Source organism: Lycorma delicatula, chromosome 1 (assembly GCF_047948215.1).
Source record: "Lycorma delicatula isolate Av1 chromosome 1, ASM4794821v1, whole genome shotgun sequence".
NCBI lineage: Eukaryota > Metazoa > Arthropoda > Insecta > Hemiptera > Fulgoridae > Lycorma > Lycorma delicatula.
In genome coordinates, this window is record NC_134455.1 from 81,750,595 (window position 1) to 81,770,814 (window position 20,220).

The 20,220-nt window shown below is 30.9% G+C and overlaps 1 protein-coding gene across 2 annotated transcripts in view; it reads left to right on the top strand.

Annotated features, from left to right (window-relative positions):
- The window catches only part of LOC142319602 (uncharacterized), a 294,827-nt gene that overhangs the window by 209,596 nt on the left and 65,011 nt on the right, over positions 1-20,220 (top strand). For both annotated transcript variants that reach the window (XM_075357074.1, XM_075357083.1), the window contains one exon: positions 2,288-2,332. In XM_075357074.1, the coding sequence (XP_075213189.1) occupies positions 2,288-2,332 (45 nt within the window). The remainder of the gene's footprint in view (positions 1-2,287; positions 2,333-20,220) is intronic.

Consider the following 20,220-nt stretch of genomic DNA (forward strand, 5'->3'; position numbering starts at 1 on the left):
TAATAATGTACTACAGTACTAAATTACGTCAGCAAAGACGAAATATGCAAAAAATTATGTAAAAATAAAAAATATTACAATACCTTTAATTATTTTTTGAAAAAAGGTCTGTAATTTTTTTTTTGAGTTTTCTTCTGGAAAATTTGAAAATCAAGGGCATTTTTAATCTTCACTAATGCATTATCTTCTAGTTCGCTTGAACTTTCGAAGAATGTTCGAAGGTTATTTAATACCGATTTCGCGTCTTTCGCTGTAATTGCAATTTCTACTTGTTCCGTTTCGTCTTCTTCATAGGAATCCTTATGAATGGTTGAATGTGACAGATATCATCGGGTGGAGTGGCACTAACTGCAATATCATCATCAACGTGTGAGATAAGACAAATGAAATTTCGTCCATAAATGTTAAAATTTTACTGATTACACTCATTCTTCTTCTAAAACTGAGAAAGGTCTACAGATTCTCCTTCATTTTTTCCGGTTGTAAATCCAAAATTTTTGAATCAATTAACAGTTGCTTCTGGTCAGACATTCCTCCACACTTTGTCAACAAAGGAATAAGACCGGATATTACTCATCATACTGTGGCACCGTGCGTGTAGTTTTGTTATCAACTACTCCAGCGACCGGCGAAGGAAATAAACAAGTCAGAAGTTGATTAATATTAGGCATATAATACCAGATAAAATTCACCTTCACACTAATGATCGCTATACACTATTAAACTGAATTTACTGCTACCTATATACTTCTTTGGAAATCGGGTACTGTATGTAAATTTTTCAATTAAAACGTTTACAAAAAAGTCTTTATCAAAGAAATAATATGTATATTAAGTCCTCGAAATTTTCGAATAAAGGAGGTAATTTAATTCAATTTGAAGAAGATTTTTCAAGGGGACCAAGTAAATATTCGATTTAGGGAGTTATTCGAATTAAGGAGATTCTGTTTAGGGAGATTTGACTGTAATTGTCATTGTACAATTTTGTCTTTTTACCAATCGATTCACTGGATTTAAGTAGATCACTTCGTTATTTTCACAAATTTATCCATTTTGCATAAAAATTTAATTGAAAAAAAAAGTTTGACCTCATACTAAAAAACCCTCAGTTATTATTTTCAATGAAACTACGTTTTTAAAAACTTAAATAAAGGCACCAGACGCACGCTTAGCATTCGAAACTAAACTGATGTCCCGTATTCCCTTACGTCCTTTTATACTGCTGAAAGCAAGACGTGTTCAAACGTATCATTTGCATGTTGGGACGTGACGCTCTCGCAGCCAATCTTATGCAATCAGACCAAATTACAAGGGGCACACATCAAGTTGGAACCTGTAAATATCTCGTGTATGTATACTTCATACATGCATGTTCACTATCAACGCAGCTAAATAATTTTAACTAGGTTTCATTGGGTTGGGGTTTGAGAGTCACAAAATATTCGTTATATATTTGTTTTATTTTTTGAGGGGGGGGGGTCATGGAGCTAAAAAGGTTAAGAATAACTGTTATTCAGTGTACTATATAAGGAAAAATAGACTAATCAAATCAAATTTTCCATGTTGAGCTTTTTGCAGAATTTAATGTTTCATGACCGAAAAACACAATTTTACCAAAGAAAAATTCTACAAGGATGTAAATTCTTATGTATGCATATATGATGGCCTGATTTTAACTTGCACCTTCATAGTGAATGAACCGATTTTGATGAAATTTGAAACAATTATTGCTATTTGTGGGGGTCAGATGCAATTTAATTTTAGTGAAGCAAGCAAAGAAACACAAAACTAATGGATCCTGTTTTCTCAGAATTTTACTAAAATGACTGGTAAATCTCTTTCCATAATTTAATAACCCTTAGGTAATTATATCTTCTGATGAAGCTGTTCATATTCACAACCCCTTTAAGGGATGAGGAAAAAACTCATTTTTCTTTATGTTGCTTCTGAACTCAAAATCATATTCTTGTACAAACCAGGTAATTAGATTACATTGGTATATCACTTTCAAAAATTTAATTCAGAAATAAGAAATAGTATGCGTACGTTTTTTTGCATATTTTTGCCACTATCGTTTTTAATATCTTCAGACTGAATTAACCAATTTTTATAACATTTTGATGATGACTTCTGAATCTGGTTCACCGATGACTAATAATTTTGGTAGTATGCATTTTTTTTATAAGTTTTAACAAAACTATATTTATTGTTATATAAAAAATAAATTTATAATATTTTTTTTTAATGATGTTTCAGCACAAATTTTTAAATATATTTGTTTTTTCAGTTCAACCTAAAGCAGTTGGAGGTGAAAAGCAAAATACATGGTTTGGTAAGTTAGTCTAAATATTAACATTTTATTTTAATTTTCTTATAACTTATTGATGCTACTTATCATAATTATTTTTTTTTATTTTTCTGGCTGTGTAAAGTAAAACTGAAAATAAAGTTTATAAAATGAATTTATTTTTGGGATGAAATGATTCCAGAATTTTATTAAGGTGAGTTAAGGAAGAAATCAAGTCAGAAAACAGAAAAAAGAAGGAAATTAAAAATACAAGATGAAATTTTTGAAGTGGTAAAAAGTTTGAAATATTTGGGTTGTGAGTTGGCAGAAGATGGGAGGGAAGCTTAGTCAAGAATACTGAATGTCCAAGGAGTTGTATGAAGTAAAGAAGTGCCAAGGAAATCTAAAGATGTCTTACACAAAACATACTTCATGCCAGTATTGATATCTGATTCAGAGGCTTGAGTTATCTAAGTACAGAAGTAAAGTTAACTACAAGCTATGAAGAATGAAATCTCATAAAAGTATGACAGTGAAGAAAAAAAGAACTGTATGCAACATAAATGCAAAATAAGAACTCTAACGATTATAGAAAATATGTAGGATAATTGGAGATCAAGACTCAATTGGTTTGAATATGTTAGAAAAGAAGAAAGAGCAGCTCTGAAAACTTTTAATTGGGAAGTAAATGGAATGTGATAATAGGGAAGACCAAGGAAAAGCTGAATGGTTATAGCTAAGGAGGATATTTTGAGTAGGGCTGTAAAGATGAAAGGGCTCTGAATGAGATGTGCTGGAGAGACAGAACAAGCTGGAGGTTTGTGATCCATTGCCTGATCGAGAATACTGCAGAGGAAGAAGAAGAATGTAGGGAAATTTTACTGTTGTTAAAATATTGTCCGCTCTAGATTTTTGTATTTATTGAATACTAAACTGATGTTTATAAAATTCTGTGTATGTTGTTGATGTGTATATGTGCATGTGTGCATCCATGTACGTTGAGCTCTATTTTATTTTATATTAAAGCAATGTTTTGCTATATTTACTTCAGTTTTTATTATAGAAACTTACCATCAAGGAATTTTCTAAAATAAATTGCGCAAGGATTAATTTTATTATTAAAATAAAAGTGTAACTTAATGAAAGTGTAACTAGTGTGTGTCTTTTTTGCATACCAATTATCAGTGTCATCAGAAATAATACTGTTAAAAGCATTTCCAATAAATTTTTACAATATCATTTCCACCCCTGAATATTACTTAATGTAATTTTTTCTAACTTTTGATTGTTTTTAAGTTATATCTTCTTGAAACATTAAACTATTTTTCTATAAATAAAATGTTTCCATAATTAGAACATTTTCTGTTTTTTCCAGAGTATTTACAGTTTTTCTGTAATCTGAGGCACCTACGGATTCATATTAACCCAAATTATTGATACTCTACTAGATAATATTTCTTTAAGGATGCCACCTTATCTCCTTGATCTGTAAACCCAATTGAACAAGTTTAACTGAAGGATAGTAGCTTATCAGAAAACTGGTTAATCTTTACAAAGAAGTTAAGGAATTATATAACAAGCCTCTTTGAAAAATATAGAATTAAAAAATGGACGAAATGGAATCATATCAGAAAGATTGAGGAGGATTTATTTTTTCATGATATTTTAATCGACAATGAAAATAGTAAGAATCATATTTCTAGAAATCTAAACTCGGAATTGAGTCACGTTGTCAGTAGTTTTGACAGCATAGCAATAACTGACCCTCAAAACTTGTTATAATTAATTATAAACTGTTTGAAAAAGGAGATATATCTATATTAGGGAAAAAGCATCAAACATCATTTCAAGTCTCCCCTCCTTTTTTTTTACTTATTAGTTTACTTACAGATAACTAACACTGTATTACAGCTTACTTACAGCTGTATGCGACATAAATGAAAAAATAATAACTCTAACAATTATAGAAAATATGTAGGATAATATTGGAGATCAGACTTGGATTGTTTGAATATGTAGAAAAGAAGAAAGAGCTGCACTGAAAACTTTGAATTGGAAAGTAAATGGAAAGTGATAATAAGGAAGACCAAGTAGAATGTGAAACCCACCGGGTTGGTCTAGTGGTTAACGCGTCTTCCCAAATCAGCTGATTTGGAAGTCGAAAGTTACAGCGTTCAAGTCCTAGTAAAGCCAGATATTTTTACATGGATTTGAATACTAGATCGTGGATACCGGTGTTCTTTGGTGGTTGGGTTTCAATTAACCACACATCTCAGGTCGAACTGAGAATGTACAAGACTAACACTTCATTTACACTCATACATATCATCCTCATTCATCCTCTGAAGAATTATCTAAACGGTAGTTACCGGAGGCTAAACAGGAAAAAGAAGAAGAAGTAGAATGTGAATGGTTATAGCTAAAGAGTATAACCATTTTGAGTAGGGGTGGAAAGGTAGTGAAGGTGGTAAGGACCTCAAAGTTATTTTATTATTATTATTATCAGCTGACATGTAATTATGAACATTAATAATAATAGCAAGATCATAGTAAAATAAAGAGCAAGTAACCTTATATGAAATGAAATCGCTTTAAAATTGAGTTATTTACAATACAAAACTGAATTATATTTGTGATCTGAATCAGAATTCATAATTGAGATCTTTCAGGTGTCAGAGAATCATTTCAAGGTGTATTTCTGACCTCAATTTTATTTTTTTAAAAATGTAATCAGACAATGTCGTTATGTCATCAGACATGTCAAATGTAATCAGACAATGTAATCAGACAATGTCTTATAACATAAGAGCATACTGGTTTTCTACTTTCAACCATGTTTTAAGTTTAATCTATAAAAGAAACTGGAGTTTTAATGCTCTATTATATAAATTTTATGTTCTACAATATTTAATTCTTTATGTATGAGAGAATTTGTGTTCTGTAATGTCTATTAATGTACTACATAAATTTATATATATACTCAGCTAAGTAGCAACTGTTGTACTACGTTGTAAAATTTCATTAATTATTCTCTCATTTTTTCCTTTGAATTATAAATAAAATTAATTAAGCTTTACTGTTATGAATCATATTTATTTTTAGTAATTAAAATTCTTGCAATTTATTTACTTTTAACTGGTAGTACTTAGAAAAAGAATCATTTATATTTTCCAGTTTCTGAGTAAGCAGGAAATATCTTAAATTACATTATTAATTAATTTACTAACATATTATTTGGTTAATATTAACCTATTAGAAATATACTAGATGTAACTAGAAAAATACAAGTTTATTATAGTTGAGAATAATACCAAAGCCAGTTCGCACACTTTGGTACAAACACATGCGCTGAAACATTGCTTGACAAAATGTAATGAATTAATTTTTTTATTTGAGTCAAGTATACCATACTCACACCTTTTTTCTTGAAGCCATCAATCACTTGACTGGTTTGATGCTATTTTCCACTCCTTTCTGTTCTATGCCAATTTTTACATTCCTGGCTATATAGTTATATTTTATAAATACAGTATACTAAACTAAATTTGGCACAACAATTTCTGTAAATAGAACATTAATTCCATTTAATTTTAGTCACGATATCTCCTTAATTAAGAAAATAAGGAGATTCATATCACATGGGTCCTGTATCTCAATATTTTATTCAAAGGGTAGGTAAATTTTATCATATAATCTAATGTTCTTTCGGTAGCTAAGATATTTTCTGATGGTGTTTGGTCTTATTCAAACCCCCGTTAAATAAGTGGGTTAAAAATTCTTTTTTTTATTTCTTGACCAAAAAGCACATCTTGTACTAAATAAATGATTTCTTTTCATTTAGTATATCACTTTGGTTATGTATTTGAACAATTTTATAACCCCCGAGAGTGGGGGATATTAACCCTAATTTTTTTCTGCTTTTTGTTGTTAATTATCATTTTGCTAATATCTTCAGCTTGGATAAACCAGTTTTTATGAAATTTGAAATTTTGTATAATGACTTCTAAATGTGAGTCATTGGTGTTATTTAATTCTAGTTACATTTGAATAGGGAGGTACAGAGATATGGTCACCACTGGTTGGTATCTCAAAATTTGACTCAAGAAGTACAATATCTCTTAGATGGTTTATACCATTTTTTCATGCTGTATAGCAACAGACCTTAAATTAAAAGGATAAGATCAAAATACTTTTTTCACATATCGTCAAAATTGTCCTAAATTAGGTGACATATTTAAAAATTTTATGTGATTTTATTTTGAACTCATTTAATTTTAGTCACGATATCTCCTTAATTAAGAAAATAAGGAGATTCATATCACATGGGTCCTGTATCTCAATATTTTATTCAAAGGGTAGGTAAATTTTATCATATAATCTAATGTTCTTTCGGTAGCTAAGATATTTTCTGATGGTGTTTGGTCTTATTCAAACCCCCGTTAAATAAGTGGGTTAAAAATTCTTTTTTTTATTTCTTGACCAAAAAGCACATCTTGTACTAAATAAATGATTTCTTTTCATTTAGTATATCACTTTGGTTATGTATTTGAACAATTTTATAACCCCCGAGAGTGGGGGATATTAACCCTAATTTTTTTCTGCTTTTTGTTGTTAATTATCATTTTGCTAATATCTTCAGCTTGGATAAACCAGTTTTTATGAAATTTGAAATTTTGTATAATGACTTCTGAATGTGAGTCATTGGTGTTATTTAATTCTAGTTACATTTGAATAGGGAGGTACAGAGATATGGTCACCACTGGTTGGTATCTCAAAATTTGACTCAAGAAGTACAATATCTCTTAGATGGTTTAAACCATTTTTTCATGCTGTATAGCAACAGACCTTAAATTAAAAGGATAAGATCAAAATACTTTTTTCACATATCGTCAAAATTGTCCTAAATTAGGTGACATATTTAAAAATTTTATGTGATTTTATTTTGAACTCAATCGGTTAAGGGAAGAGGAGTGGCAGTCTATGTTTAGGACTAATTAAATATCTTGATAACTTAAATGTCTCGACCTTCCAAGCATCAACCTATTGAGGACGAAGCCCTCGTTGGCCAGAGTTGAATAAACTTAACTTTGGGAAGCCTATATCCCAATTATCTATTCACAGATTCCAATTTTTCTATTTCTCTACAGTTTTTCCATTTTACATATCCCTACATTACCAAATTTATTAAATTTGCATGTATTAATACATACCCAACCAATCTAGTACATCTCTTTACAAGATACTGCCAAAAAATTCTCTCTTCTCCTATTTGTTTTAAGACCAAAATATTTCAAATGTTATTCCAACCCATATAACTTTCAAAAATTCCTCTAATACCAAAAGCCATTTCTAAGGCCTCCACTTTTTTCCATTTTATTTTTCTCATTGACCATATTACATTACCATAAAGATTCCACTACACAAATATTTTTAAACTTTTCTTTCTGATTTTTAAATTTATATTTATCAATAACAGTTTTCTTTTCTACAGGAAAACTCTCCTTACTTAACGCTAATTTAATTTTGATGGTTTCATTACTTACCATGTTCTTTGAAATTTTATTTCATAAATAACAAAATTTTCTTACTTCTGGTATGTTGTATTTCTGTCTGATATTTAATTTCTGCTTAACCTTCTTTCTTTCACATTTAAATCAGTCATAAGCCTTATTTATCAGTCCTAATCTTTTGTTACATATATTTCTTAACCTGATTAAAAATGTTATATTCATGAATTACTTGCAATAATGAGACACAAAGTTATTTTCATATTAATGATATGAACTGTGTATTCCAATTTACTACAGAAAGTGATCACATACTCATATATATATATACATATACCAACATTGTAGCGCTACAATGCTATGAGAATGTTTATAGTGTTTATTTGCCACAGCCAATATTTACTGATTATGAAACCACAACAACTGTCAGAATCTTATGATATTAGCTAAAGTAATGACACATTTTAAATATTTGAGATGATGGATTACAAATTACTGTTATTGCATCATAAAGAAAAGGTTTGTCTTTTAAAAGTTATAGCTTACAGACAACTTGATGGAAAAAAAAAATATATATATATATATAATATTAAAACTTTTACATTACTTTTACTTTTCTAAGTTGTAAATTTAAAGTTATTTGAAAACATTTTTTGCCCACTTGTTCGTTATTGCATTTTCAACATTCCTTGATTCCTTAATAAATAATATAACAAGTTACTGTTTGAGTATGTTAACAACACCTTATTATCTGTTTATTAACTACATTTAGAAAAACCTTTCGTTTATAATTGGTTTGGATATGGTGATTATTTTAAGAATTACAGTTATAGTTATTAGAAGTAAAGATAAAAGTTTTTTTTTTTTGCACGGAACTGTATGTTTTAATAATACCATTCCAATATGTATGTAGCTTAACAATTTCAAGAAAAAGTTGTGAAGGGAAAAATAATTCTCATAAAAACTGCAAAGAATCTCATTCGTCTGATATAAAAGTGTGAAACTCGTCTCATATTAACTTAAAGTAGAGTACAGAATTTTTTTCATGTTTGTTCAGCTATTCATCACTGTGACTAAACTCTTCTTAAAGATAGCTGAGATTCATAACAGTTTTAATGGAACTTTTTCTCAGTCAGCTAAAAAATGAGTAAAACAACAAAAAGAAATTCTTGATTAAATTCAAATTACCAGATAACCAGATTTTTTTTTTTGTCTTCAGTCATTTGACTGGTTTGATGCAGCTCTCCAAGATTCCCTATCTAGTGCTAGTCGTTTCATTTCAGTATACGCCCTACATCCTACATCCCTAACAATTTGTTTTACATATTGCAAACGTGGCCTGCTTACTCAACTTTTTCCTTCTACCTGTCCTTCCAATATTAAAGCGACTATTCCAGGATGCCTTAGTATGTGGCCTATAAGTCTGTCTCTTCTTTTAACTATATTTTTCCAAATGCTTCTTTCTTCATCTATTTGCCACAATACCTCTTCATGTGTCAAAATCCACCCATCTGATTTTTAACATTCTCCTATGCACCACATTTCAAAAGCTTCTAATCTTTTCTTCTCAGATACTCAGATTGTCCAAGTTTCACTTCCATATAAAGCGACACTCCAAACATATACTTTCAAAAATTTTTTCCTGACATTTAAATTAATTTTTGATGTAAACAAATTATATTTCTGACTGAAGGCTCGTTTCGCTTGTGCTATTCGGCATTTTATATCGCTCCTGCTTCGCCCATCTTTAGTAATTCTACTTCCCAAATAACAAAATGCCAAGTATGTTGGTTTGTTTTTCTTTAATCTTCCTTCTACTATTAATCTGAGGCCTAAAATTGCTTCCCTTGTCCCTATACTTTTCCCGAAACCAAATTGGTCTTCTCCTAACACTTCGTCCACTCTCCTCTCAATTCTTCTGTATAAAATTCTAGTTTTTTTGATTTTTGATGCATGACTAGTTAAACTAATTGTTCTGTATTCTTCACATTTATCTGCCCCTGCTTTCTTTGGTGTCATGACTATAACACTGTTTTTGAAGTCTGACGGAACTTCCCCTTTTTCATAAATATTACACACCAGTTTGTATAATCTATCAATCGCTTCCTCACCTGCACTGTGCAGTAATTCTACAGGTATTCCGTCTATTCCAGGAGCCTTTCTGCCATTTAAATCTTTTAATGCTCTCTTAAATTCAGATCTCAGTATTGTTTCTCTCATTTCATCCTCCTCAACTTCCTCTTCTTCCTCTATAACACCATTTTTTAATTCATTTCCTCCATATAACTCTTCAATATATTCCACCCATCTAACGTATTATATATTGGTGTACCATCTTTGTTTAACACATTATTAGATTTTAATTTATGTACCCCAAAATTTTCCTTAACATTCCTGTATGCTCCGTCTATTTTATCAATGTTCATTTCTCTTTCCACTTCTGAACACTTTTCTTTAATCCACTCTTCTTTTGCTAGTTTGCACTTCCTGTTTATAGCATTTCTTAATTGTCGATAGTTCCTTTTACTTTCTTCATCACTAGCATTCTTATATTTTCTACGTTCATTCATCAGCTGCAATGTATTGTCTGAAACCCAAGGTTTTCTACCAGTTCTCTTTATTCCGCCTAAGTTTGCTTCTGCTGATTTAAGAATTTCCTTTTTAACATTCTCCCATTCTTCTTCTACATTTTCTACCTTATCTTTTTTACTCAGACCTCTTGCGATGTCCTCCTCAAAAATCTTCTTTACCTCCTCTTCCTCAAGCTTCTCTAAATTCCACCGATTCATCTGACACCTTTTCTTCAGGTTTTTAAATCCCAATCTAAATTTCATTATCACCAAATTATGGTCGCTATCAATGTCTGCTCCAGGGTAAGTTTTGCAGTCAACGAGTTCATTTCTAAATCTTTGCTTAACCATGATATAATCTATCTGATAACTTGCAGTATCGCCTGGCTTTTTCCAAGTGTATATTCTTCTATTATGATTTTTAAATTGGGTGTTGGCAATTACTAAATTATACTTCGTGCAAAACTCTATAAGTCTGTCCCCTCTTTCATTCCTTTTTCCCAGCCCGTATTTACCCACTATATTTCCTTCCTTGCCTTTTCCAATGATTGCATTCCAATCTCCAACTATTATTAAATTCTCATCTCTTTTTACGTGTTTAATTGCTTCATCAATCTCTTCGTATACACACTCTACCTCATCATCATCATGGGCACTTGTAGGCATATAGACGTTAACAATCGTCGGTTTAGGTTTTGATTTTATCCTTATTACAATGATTCTATCGCTATGCGTTTTGAAATATTCTACTCTCTTCCCTATCTTCTTGTTCATTATGAAACCTACTCCTGCCTGCCCATTATTTGAAGCTGAGTTAATTATTATAAAATCACCTGACCAAAAGTCGCCTTCCTATTCCCACCGAACCTCACTAATTCCTACTACATCCACATTTATCCTATCCATTTCCCTTTTTAAATTTTCAAGCCTACCAACCTTTTTTACACTTCTAACATTCCATGCTCCGACTTGTAGAATGTTATTTTTTAATTTTCAGGTGACCCCTTCCTTAGTAGTCCCCACACAGAGATCCGAACGGAGGACTAGTTTACCTCCGGAATATTTTACCAAGGAAGGCGCCTCCATCATTGCTATATGAAAATGCAGAGCCACATTTTCTTGGAAAAAAAGCAGCTGTAGTTTTCCATTGCTTTCAGCTGCGCAGTACTCAGAGGATTGAGTGATGTTGATATGGCCGTTTAAGTCGTTCTGACTCACACCCCTAACAACTACTGAAAGAGCTGCTGCCCTCTTTCAGGAACATTCCTTAGTCTGGCTCTCAACAGATACCTCTCCGATATGGTTGCACCTTCGGCCCAGCTACTTTGTATCACTGAGTACTCAAGCCCCCTCACCAACGGCAAGGTCTCATGATTCATAGACGAGGAACCAGATAAACAAAAAAAAAATGAATTTCATTTCAAAACAACCCAAAACTTATAAATAATTTTTTAACATTAAAATACAATTAAAGGTAAATCTTTATTATTCGGAAAAAAAATAAATCTTAAAAATTAATCAACCCTTAAAACATACTGCCATATTGAAACTGAACATTAATTTTTTTTAAAATATTTAAATAAAACATTGTTCTTAATTTACGTTAGAATTGTTACTATCCAGAAAACAGAAGAAAAACAGATACATTTGTTGCCAATTTTTTGTAATTCCTATGGGTTTACTTCAAATAAATTGAAAGTAGACAATAATAACAAAAGAACAAATTTTAATGTGGACTGCAATTTGAGATTTTTACATCAGATGATTCATAAGGCTTTCTTAAAAGATAAGGTTTCCCTTCATAATTTATACTCTAAAAAAACACTAGCCTGTTAATAATTACAAAATTATTTGAGCCTATGAATAGTTCACAAATCAGTGCCACATTTCTAGTTTGTTGATTTATTTAGAATTTTCAAATATCAGTGTTAAAACATGTTCAACTTTAAGGTAATAAATCAATAAGTTCCTTTTTAATTTAATTGCATTATTATTTGTAAAATAATATATGTATATAAAATACACACAGATGTTGATAAAGTATGGTTACCTTTAAATAAATGTTCAACAGTTAAACGTAAAAAAATAAGTTTACCATATCATCCTACCTCAAAATGATGTTTTTTGGTATGAGACTACCATAACCAGGGAGACCCTAACAGAGGAGTTACTCAAAATTTCTAAATGAAAAGATAAAGTTATAACAAAACAACCCTACTTTTAATGCCTTTAAAAATGGCATTTAAAAACAAAAGCATTAATGTAAAAGATATTGATGTACAACAACCTTAATGAAAATAACAATCATTAATATTTTAGTTACCCCTTTTAAAATATTTGAGTTACCCCCCCCCCCCCCACTCTATAGTGTAGGAGCTTCAAGGGATATGATGGTGTTGCATATCAATACAATATAAATCATTTTGAGGTGGCCGCAATTTCAGTTAGGATTGTCTTAGTATGATAGTTTTTATGTTTTCTACATTTTCCATTTAAAATAACTGATTTACTCTAAAGGGATCTCATATGATGTGATCTCATACTTCGAAATAGATGATTTTTAGGTTAGGATCATTTGGTATGTTTAATTTTTGAAACGTTATTTAACAATTCCCACACTTTATTAACATTCTATATATATATATATATATATATATATATATGAAATTAAATTAAAAGCTACATATCTTATTTTATTTATTATTCTTGTCTTTTTTTTAGGATTATTTTCAGTAAATATTTCTTATTACAAATAACAAAGAATGAAATACCTTATAAACTTCAAGGTATACTTTTATCGAACACATTCGTACAGAATATATATATATATATATATATATATATATATATGACATTTATTTATCGGTATGACTGATTAACTTCCACTCAATAGAAAAATTCTACATTAGAAAGAAAACATTAAAAACATTCTTTGAAAAAAGAGTTATTTTAATCTCACTGAATTGATGAATTTTACATTCAAAGAATTTTTTTTAAGATTGAAACCAAAAGAAGTTTTAAACTGTATTGGATAACTTTTAACCTAGATTATAATCAACTTAATTTAATCAACTAACTTTAAATGAAGGACAGGTTCTGAACTCGACCAATAAATTTTTATTTTATTTATGTTCAACTCTTACTCATGATCAAACATATTAATGATTCTTTCTTACTTTGTACGGTAGGTTATTCTGATAGAATCTTTAAAAGTATTTTGCAGATAATTTAGATGGAATATTATTTTAACGAAACTTACGTAGTCACTTGGCATAATTCTAATTTGTTTGCCCATCAATTTTCTTATTGTGTGGGTAGTTTTAACGTAATGACATATCTTTTTTGTTGCAAAATATCTTTCTTTCTTTTCTGTTTAACCTCTGGAACCACCGTAAGGTATTACTTCAGTGGATGAATGAGGATGATTTGTATGAATGTAAATGAAGCCTTGTACAGTGTCAGGTTGACCATTCCTGAGGTGTGTAATTGAAACCCATCCACCAAGGAACCATAATTAGTATCCACAATCTAGTATTCAAATCCGAATAAAAGTAACTGCCTTTACTAGGATTTGAATCTTAGAACTTTAGACTTCAAAATCAGCTAATTTGCAATGACGAGTTCACCAATAGACAAACCCTTTGAGTCTGTCGCAAAATGTCGAATGACATAAATAAAAAGTACGATATATTTTTATGTCACAAACATGATATAATTTTATGACCGCTCTGACGTCACATCGATTACAAAATATTTTGATTAAACTTTAAAAAAAATTATTATTTGAAAAAATTAAAGTAATATAAATTCATGCATTCCAAAGCTTAGTTTACGCTCAGTTGTAGGCGTTTAGTATCGTTTACCTCAATCCTTTTTTCTTTTTATCATAAGAAAGACGTTTTTGCCCTTGCACTTCTTACGAATGACCTTTTTCTTCTAACAGCTGGTGCTTATTTTATAAGCGTACACATATTAAAATTAAAATAAAAGAAAAAGCCGGCAAAGAGTTGCATAACTTTCTTGGCAAACGAAGGATAATTTTAAATAATTTTATTACGTATTCTTGCTTATGGAATCCCATTATTGATTTGCTGATCTGCTGATTGCTTGCTGATTTGCATACTAAGAATGTAAATCGATTTTATTGGCTTCCATCGATATCGAATATTAATCGATTTGCTTATGAAATTCCAGTACTTGCCGTTTTATTTATAGAGAATGCTAATCGATATTGGTGGCTCCCATAATATCGAATATTAATCGATTCCATTTGCAGTGGAATTCCATTGCTTGCTGTTTTATTTATAAAGAATGTTAATCGACATTGGTGGCTTCACATGATGGTTTTCGATAAAATTGGCCATATTTGGTTTCAGTAATTCAGGCTTGTGACCAGAGTGTAGGGTCACTGATGATGTGCGTCATGTCTTAAATGTCTGTCCCAGGTACGAAGCCCAGGTACCAAAGACGCCAGAGAGTTTGCGAGGATCAATTGTGGTTTTGATCTGGAAGTTAATTTGAAAACCAAAAGGGAATGGAACATAGTTGCTGGCTTCCTCAGATTCTTATTCCTGCAGGGGATGGTTGACAGGGTTTGCTGTTATAGATGTATCGATAGATAGCAACCCACATTGCTAGGGGCCCATTTGGGTGCTTACTTCTCCAAGATAGGCATTTTTTCATTGAGCCCCAGTTAGCTTAGATATTTTCTGTTAGGATGAGATGGATGTGTGACGAACTCTGTGATGGAGCTGCGGTGTGGGAGAGTTTAGGCATTCACCTCGTTCCTGAAAGCAGACCAGAGCAGAGAGAGAGATGGCTATGTTTTCATTAGAGGCTTAATTTGTGAATCCTTTTTTTATTTTTAAGTAAATCAACAGGACTTTAAGTAAATTGAATCGTAGAACAAAATTTTCGTTGCGATCAACACTTGTTTTGCTGGTATATGAGAATAGTATTTTTGTTGTGTAAAGACTCAATCAAGTAAAGTTCTGAGTGCATACTAAAATTGAAGTTAGATATAGGAAGAGTTTTTATGTGAAATCTTCGGCTTTAGAGGAAGATGCGGTGATCGCGCTTCCGCGAATCAGTTAATTTGGTAGTTCAGGGTTGTAAATTACGGTAGGTGGTCGTGGTTGGAAGAGGTCATATGAAAGCGATACTAGGTTGTGTAAATACACTGATGGAAATATCTGCCGAGGCATTTGCTTCGGTTGTATCCTGATAGAGGCCTAACAGATGACTGTGTTGTGTTATCAGGTTTAGAAGGTCTAAAAGACGACCTCCGGTAAAGCCCATCAGGGCTAAGAACGAAGGGGGTGGTATGGCGTCCGGGATCGTCACAAGGAGATTGTCTTTCCCTACAGGAGTAGGATGGTGACTCCACATATACAGTACCTGTTTTTTTTAATGGGGCTACTACCTTTGTGTAGAATTAAGATTCGGGCTTTGTGATTGCCAATTTAAAATGTTAAATCTAATTTACTGTCCGATGAAACACGAACCAAACTTCCTAAGGAATATTAAATTATGTAAAAAAAACGTTATTTTACTCCGAGTAAAATTTTGAGATACGACGATCATGAGGTCCATATCTCCTACCTTGTTGATCGATTTTGACCAAAATTAAATGGTATCAATGTCCCATATATACAGAAATCATCTGATCAAATTTCATCCATATGGATCCATCCAGTCTGATAATATTAAGAAAAGAACACATGCTAACATGCATACTTATGGATTTTTGATTGCTAAAATTTAATTTTGTAGTTAGAGGGGAGAGAAAGAAACGTCAAGTTTTGCAAAACCCTCGACATGCAAAATTTGATCCGATTACAATACTTTCTCGTACATAGTATACTGCATAGTTACATACTCTGAAGAGTAAAAACCAAAAATTAAAAAAAGAATCGGATAGTAATGTTTTGTGATTCTTAGTTTTCTAATGTCAGTTTTATTTTTTTTTATTTTAAAGTTTGTTTTATTATCCTAACTACTATAATAAAATTGTATTTTATCTTTAGTTGCGATTATTGATTTATTATTTTTCATACTGGATGTTATTTTTTTCGTATTATTATTTTTCACTGTGTATAACGCGTTTTTCGTTAGAGTAAAATAACTAGTTAGTAATTTTTCTTTATCTGAACTAGTCTTTTTTATAACTGTAACACATGTAAAGCACTGTAAAACAAGCGAAATATCATCTATAATATGTTTATCGCTATTATTATTTTATCACAATTGAAGTACTAAAATAAGTAACGCTAAAAAAAAAAATAGGGTAGCAGAAAAGGAGATATAAACATAATTTTTTTTTTACTCCCTTCCTCAACTAAGTAGCGTGACTACTATACATCAGTTAATAGATATCTTTAGCGGCGCATCGTATAAATTAAGTAGAAATACCGAACATAAATAGATAAATTTTTATCTAAACCACTTATTCTTCACCAAAATCAATTATGACCTAAACTTTATATTATAAGATGTTAAAGTAGCAGAACCACAAAAAAATTTATGACTTCAATTAACCCAGTTTAAAAAAATATTTTAGTTTCCAAAGAATATAAATTATAATAATTCATTTTACAATAAAAATATTTAATTCGGTTTCAGTTATTTTATGTGAAAAAAATTGTGTTTTACTCTTTTAGCAAAAATATAAATTAGTAAAAAACAATTGAACTTTTCTTTATTGGCAGAAATAATTATTATTTTACACATGTGACTGGTTACTTTCAAAATTCGAAATACTCGAAAATAAATGTTATTTCGTTTTCCAAAAGGTTCAAATTATATTTAAAATTAAATTTTTAATATAAAATCAAATTAGTAGCTATATTTGATAAATTAATGGAAAATGTAAAAGTAGGATATTATAAAAGTCAATTAATATTATACCTATTATATATATATATATATATATATATATATATATATATTTATACTAGATTTAAAAGTCGATAAGAAATTGTCTGTTTTGAAATTATTATCGATGCAGTTCAGCGCTTGGACTGCGCTGAATTGTATCAATAATAATTTTATCAATAACAGCGACCTGTTGGATAGACCGTTCGTAGCTGATACGAATACTAGGTATTGAACCTGTTTCCCAAAGATCGGGAAAGGTCATGCTAATTGTTTTGGGATCTAGAATCCTGCGATTCGGAAAACGTATTTCATATTCTACTGCAGCAGCTGTAGCATTACCACTACACACACTTAAAATGAATATCATATAAGTGTATTCCTCTATTGTAGATAAATACGGCATTACTTCAATGGCAAACTGATCAAGTTCAAACTAAAATTCACAGAAAACCTTCGCTAACGACAGCACAGTTCACAGTACCCGATGTACTTCATGTACCTTACATAATGATTTAGAACATCAATATAATGTTATTGCGCGTTGTTGATCAGCTGTTGTTATTTTATTACCATATTTGAAATAATAATTTTTCAAAGAGTTTACTAAATTTCTGTCATTAATAAAAATTATTATTTTCTTAGTAATTTTTATTTTATAATGTGTATTTTCCAGTTTTTTATTTATTTTTTAACAGCAGTTTTGAACAGTAAATTTTGTTGTAACAAATTTTTCACATCACCAAAAAAGAATTTGGTTCTTCTTTACATTAAATAAGTCTTACACTTCTGACAAATTTACTGTGCGGGCAGCGTATTGCTGTGCACATTGGCTGACGGCTGGTTTACCGCGTTATTACCTATCCTGAAAATATTTCATACTAACTTAATTGCTGTTTGTTAAACATTTGCTGTTTTTTTTTTTTTTTTTTTTTTTTTTTTTAAAAAAAACGTAACTGCTGTTTTTGCAATTTACTGATGTAATTATTATTACTAACATAAATAGCTTATTACCGTTACTTTAATCTAATTACCTTGCATGTATGAGACATTCGTCAGATCTCTTCAAAATCACTTAATGCTTGTCACTACAAGACGTATAAACGTCACTATCACTATCTCTAATTATAAAGGATTCTAAAGCATTGTCTATTAAAGGCTCTCGCGATCGATATACATTTTCGATGTTTATCACGTGATCACATTTCAGTAGGCAGTCTTCTGGTCTCATTAAATTGGTTTGGTCCTCAAACGGACTTTTCACTCTTTCAATATTAATAGGAGTGTCTTTCAATACCTAAATATTAATGCATTATGGCCTTCTTTTTCTAACATATCATCCAAAAGGTAGCGCGCGAATCTCTGTTTGTTTGACTTCATTATTTCATATAATTGCGTTTTAAGGAAGCTCTCCCAAAATCCTATTCCTTTTTGTTTAAGCCAAGATATCATTTAATTTTTGATGCTGTTAGATGTCTGTGCCTTTTCAGTTAAAACGTTGTGGTAGAGGCATTTTCAATTACGAGAACACTTTTTGGTTCTTTAGGAAGGTTAAGTAATAATTTTTCACCGATCCATTTTATATAATTGCTCATGTTCATTTGGTTGTGGTAATCTCCCGAACTGTCCCGAACTAGCCTGCCACATAGTAAAAACATTAGGAACGAATCCTCTTTTTCCTTCGGCATGGATAACGATCAAACGCACTCCTTTAGAGATCGGTTGTCGAAGAACTTTTCCTGAGCAGTCTCCCCAGGACTTGACAGAAACATCATTACTAAGGACATAAGTTTCGTCCGTGTAAACAATCTTACGCCCGGATTCTCTGTAATATTTTATAGCCTGCAAATACTTTATTCTTTTGTCCCGTACAACACTCCTTTCCACCAGTAAAGAACAATTATCTTGGATCTTTCGCCGCTTGAAACCGAGATCTTTTGATATAATTCGAATACTCTTTTTACTACCGTTAAAGTCAATCCTATCTTTTAGTTCTACGCGCAATAACTCGGCGGTCGGAAGACGATTTTCTGTTATGTGAAAGCTATATATCAATTTCCGAACAAGACATTTATCAAAATCGTCCAGTCCAGTTATTGGCCTTGATTTTTCCCGACTTGTTAGGGTTACTAACGACTGAAAAAAGTATTATGAAACACTTGATTGTCCGAACTGGTAGAAGCGGAATTGGAAATAGTCATTTTTTCAAATTCATTTTTAATTTTCGTAATCGATCAGGTCGAAACGCCAGTAGCTTTAGCAGCCCGATCTCGAGGTTTTATTAGTGATCGTTGGGGCATTTATTGATGACTTTTTTTTCATAAAGTTATATACTCTCCAAACGATTTCCCTACTCTGACTATGAAGCACTTTACCTCCAAATTTTGATACAAAATGAACGTCCTCCATGATTATTGGATGATAACAGATATCGTAATTTAATTTTAAAGAATATACAGGTTTAAACTTAACACTCGCGACAGACACCAAATTTTGCACATTCACTATGCCTATACATTCACTATATGGTTTAAACAAAACAAGAACAGGAAATTATTGCGCAAATGTGCTGAATACTCTCTCAAGTCTGAACTGTATAAAGTGTAATGCTATTACACTTCAAATTCATGACATCATCATCCCATAAATATTTAGCATTTCGTTTATAAAATTTGTCATGACTAGTAGTCCTATAAATAAAATTAATAACCGTCATACTTTATCAAATAATTCGTAAAATTTGTCTTGCCTTTTTTCTTTTTCCTGTTTAGCCTCCGGATAACTACCGTTCAGATAATACTTCAGAGGATGAATGTCTGTGAGTGTAAATGAAGTGTGTAGTCTTTTTACAGTCTCAGTTCAACCATTCCTGAGATGTGTGGTTAATTGAAACTCAACCACCAAAGAACACCGGTATCCACGATCTAGTATTCAAATCGGTGTAAAAATAACTGACTTTACTGGGACTTGAACGCTGGAACTC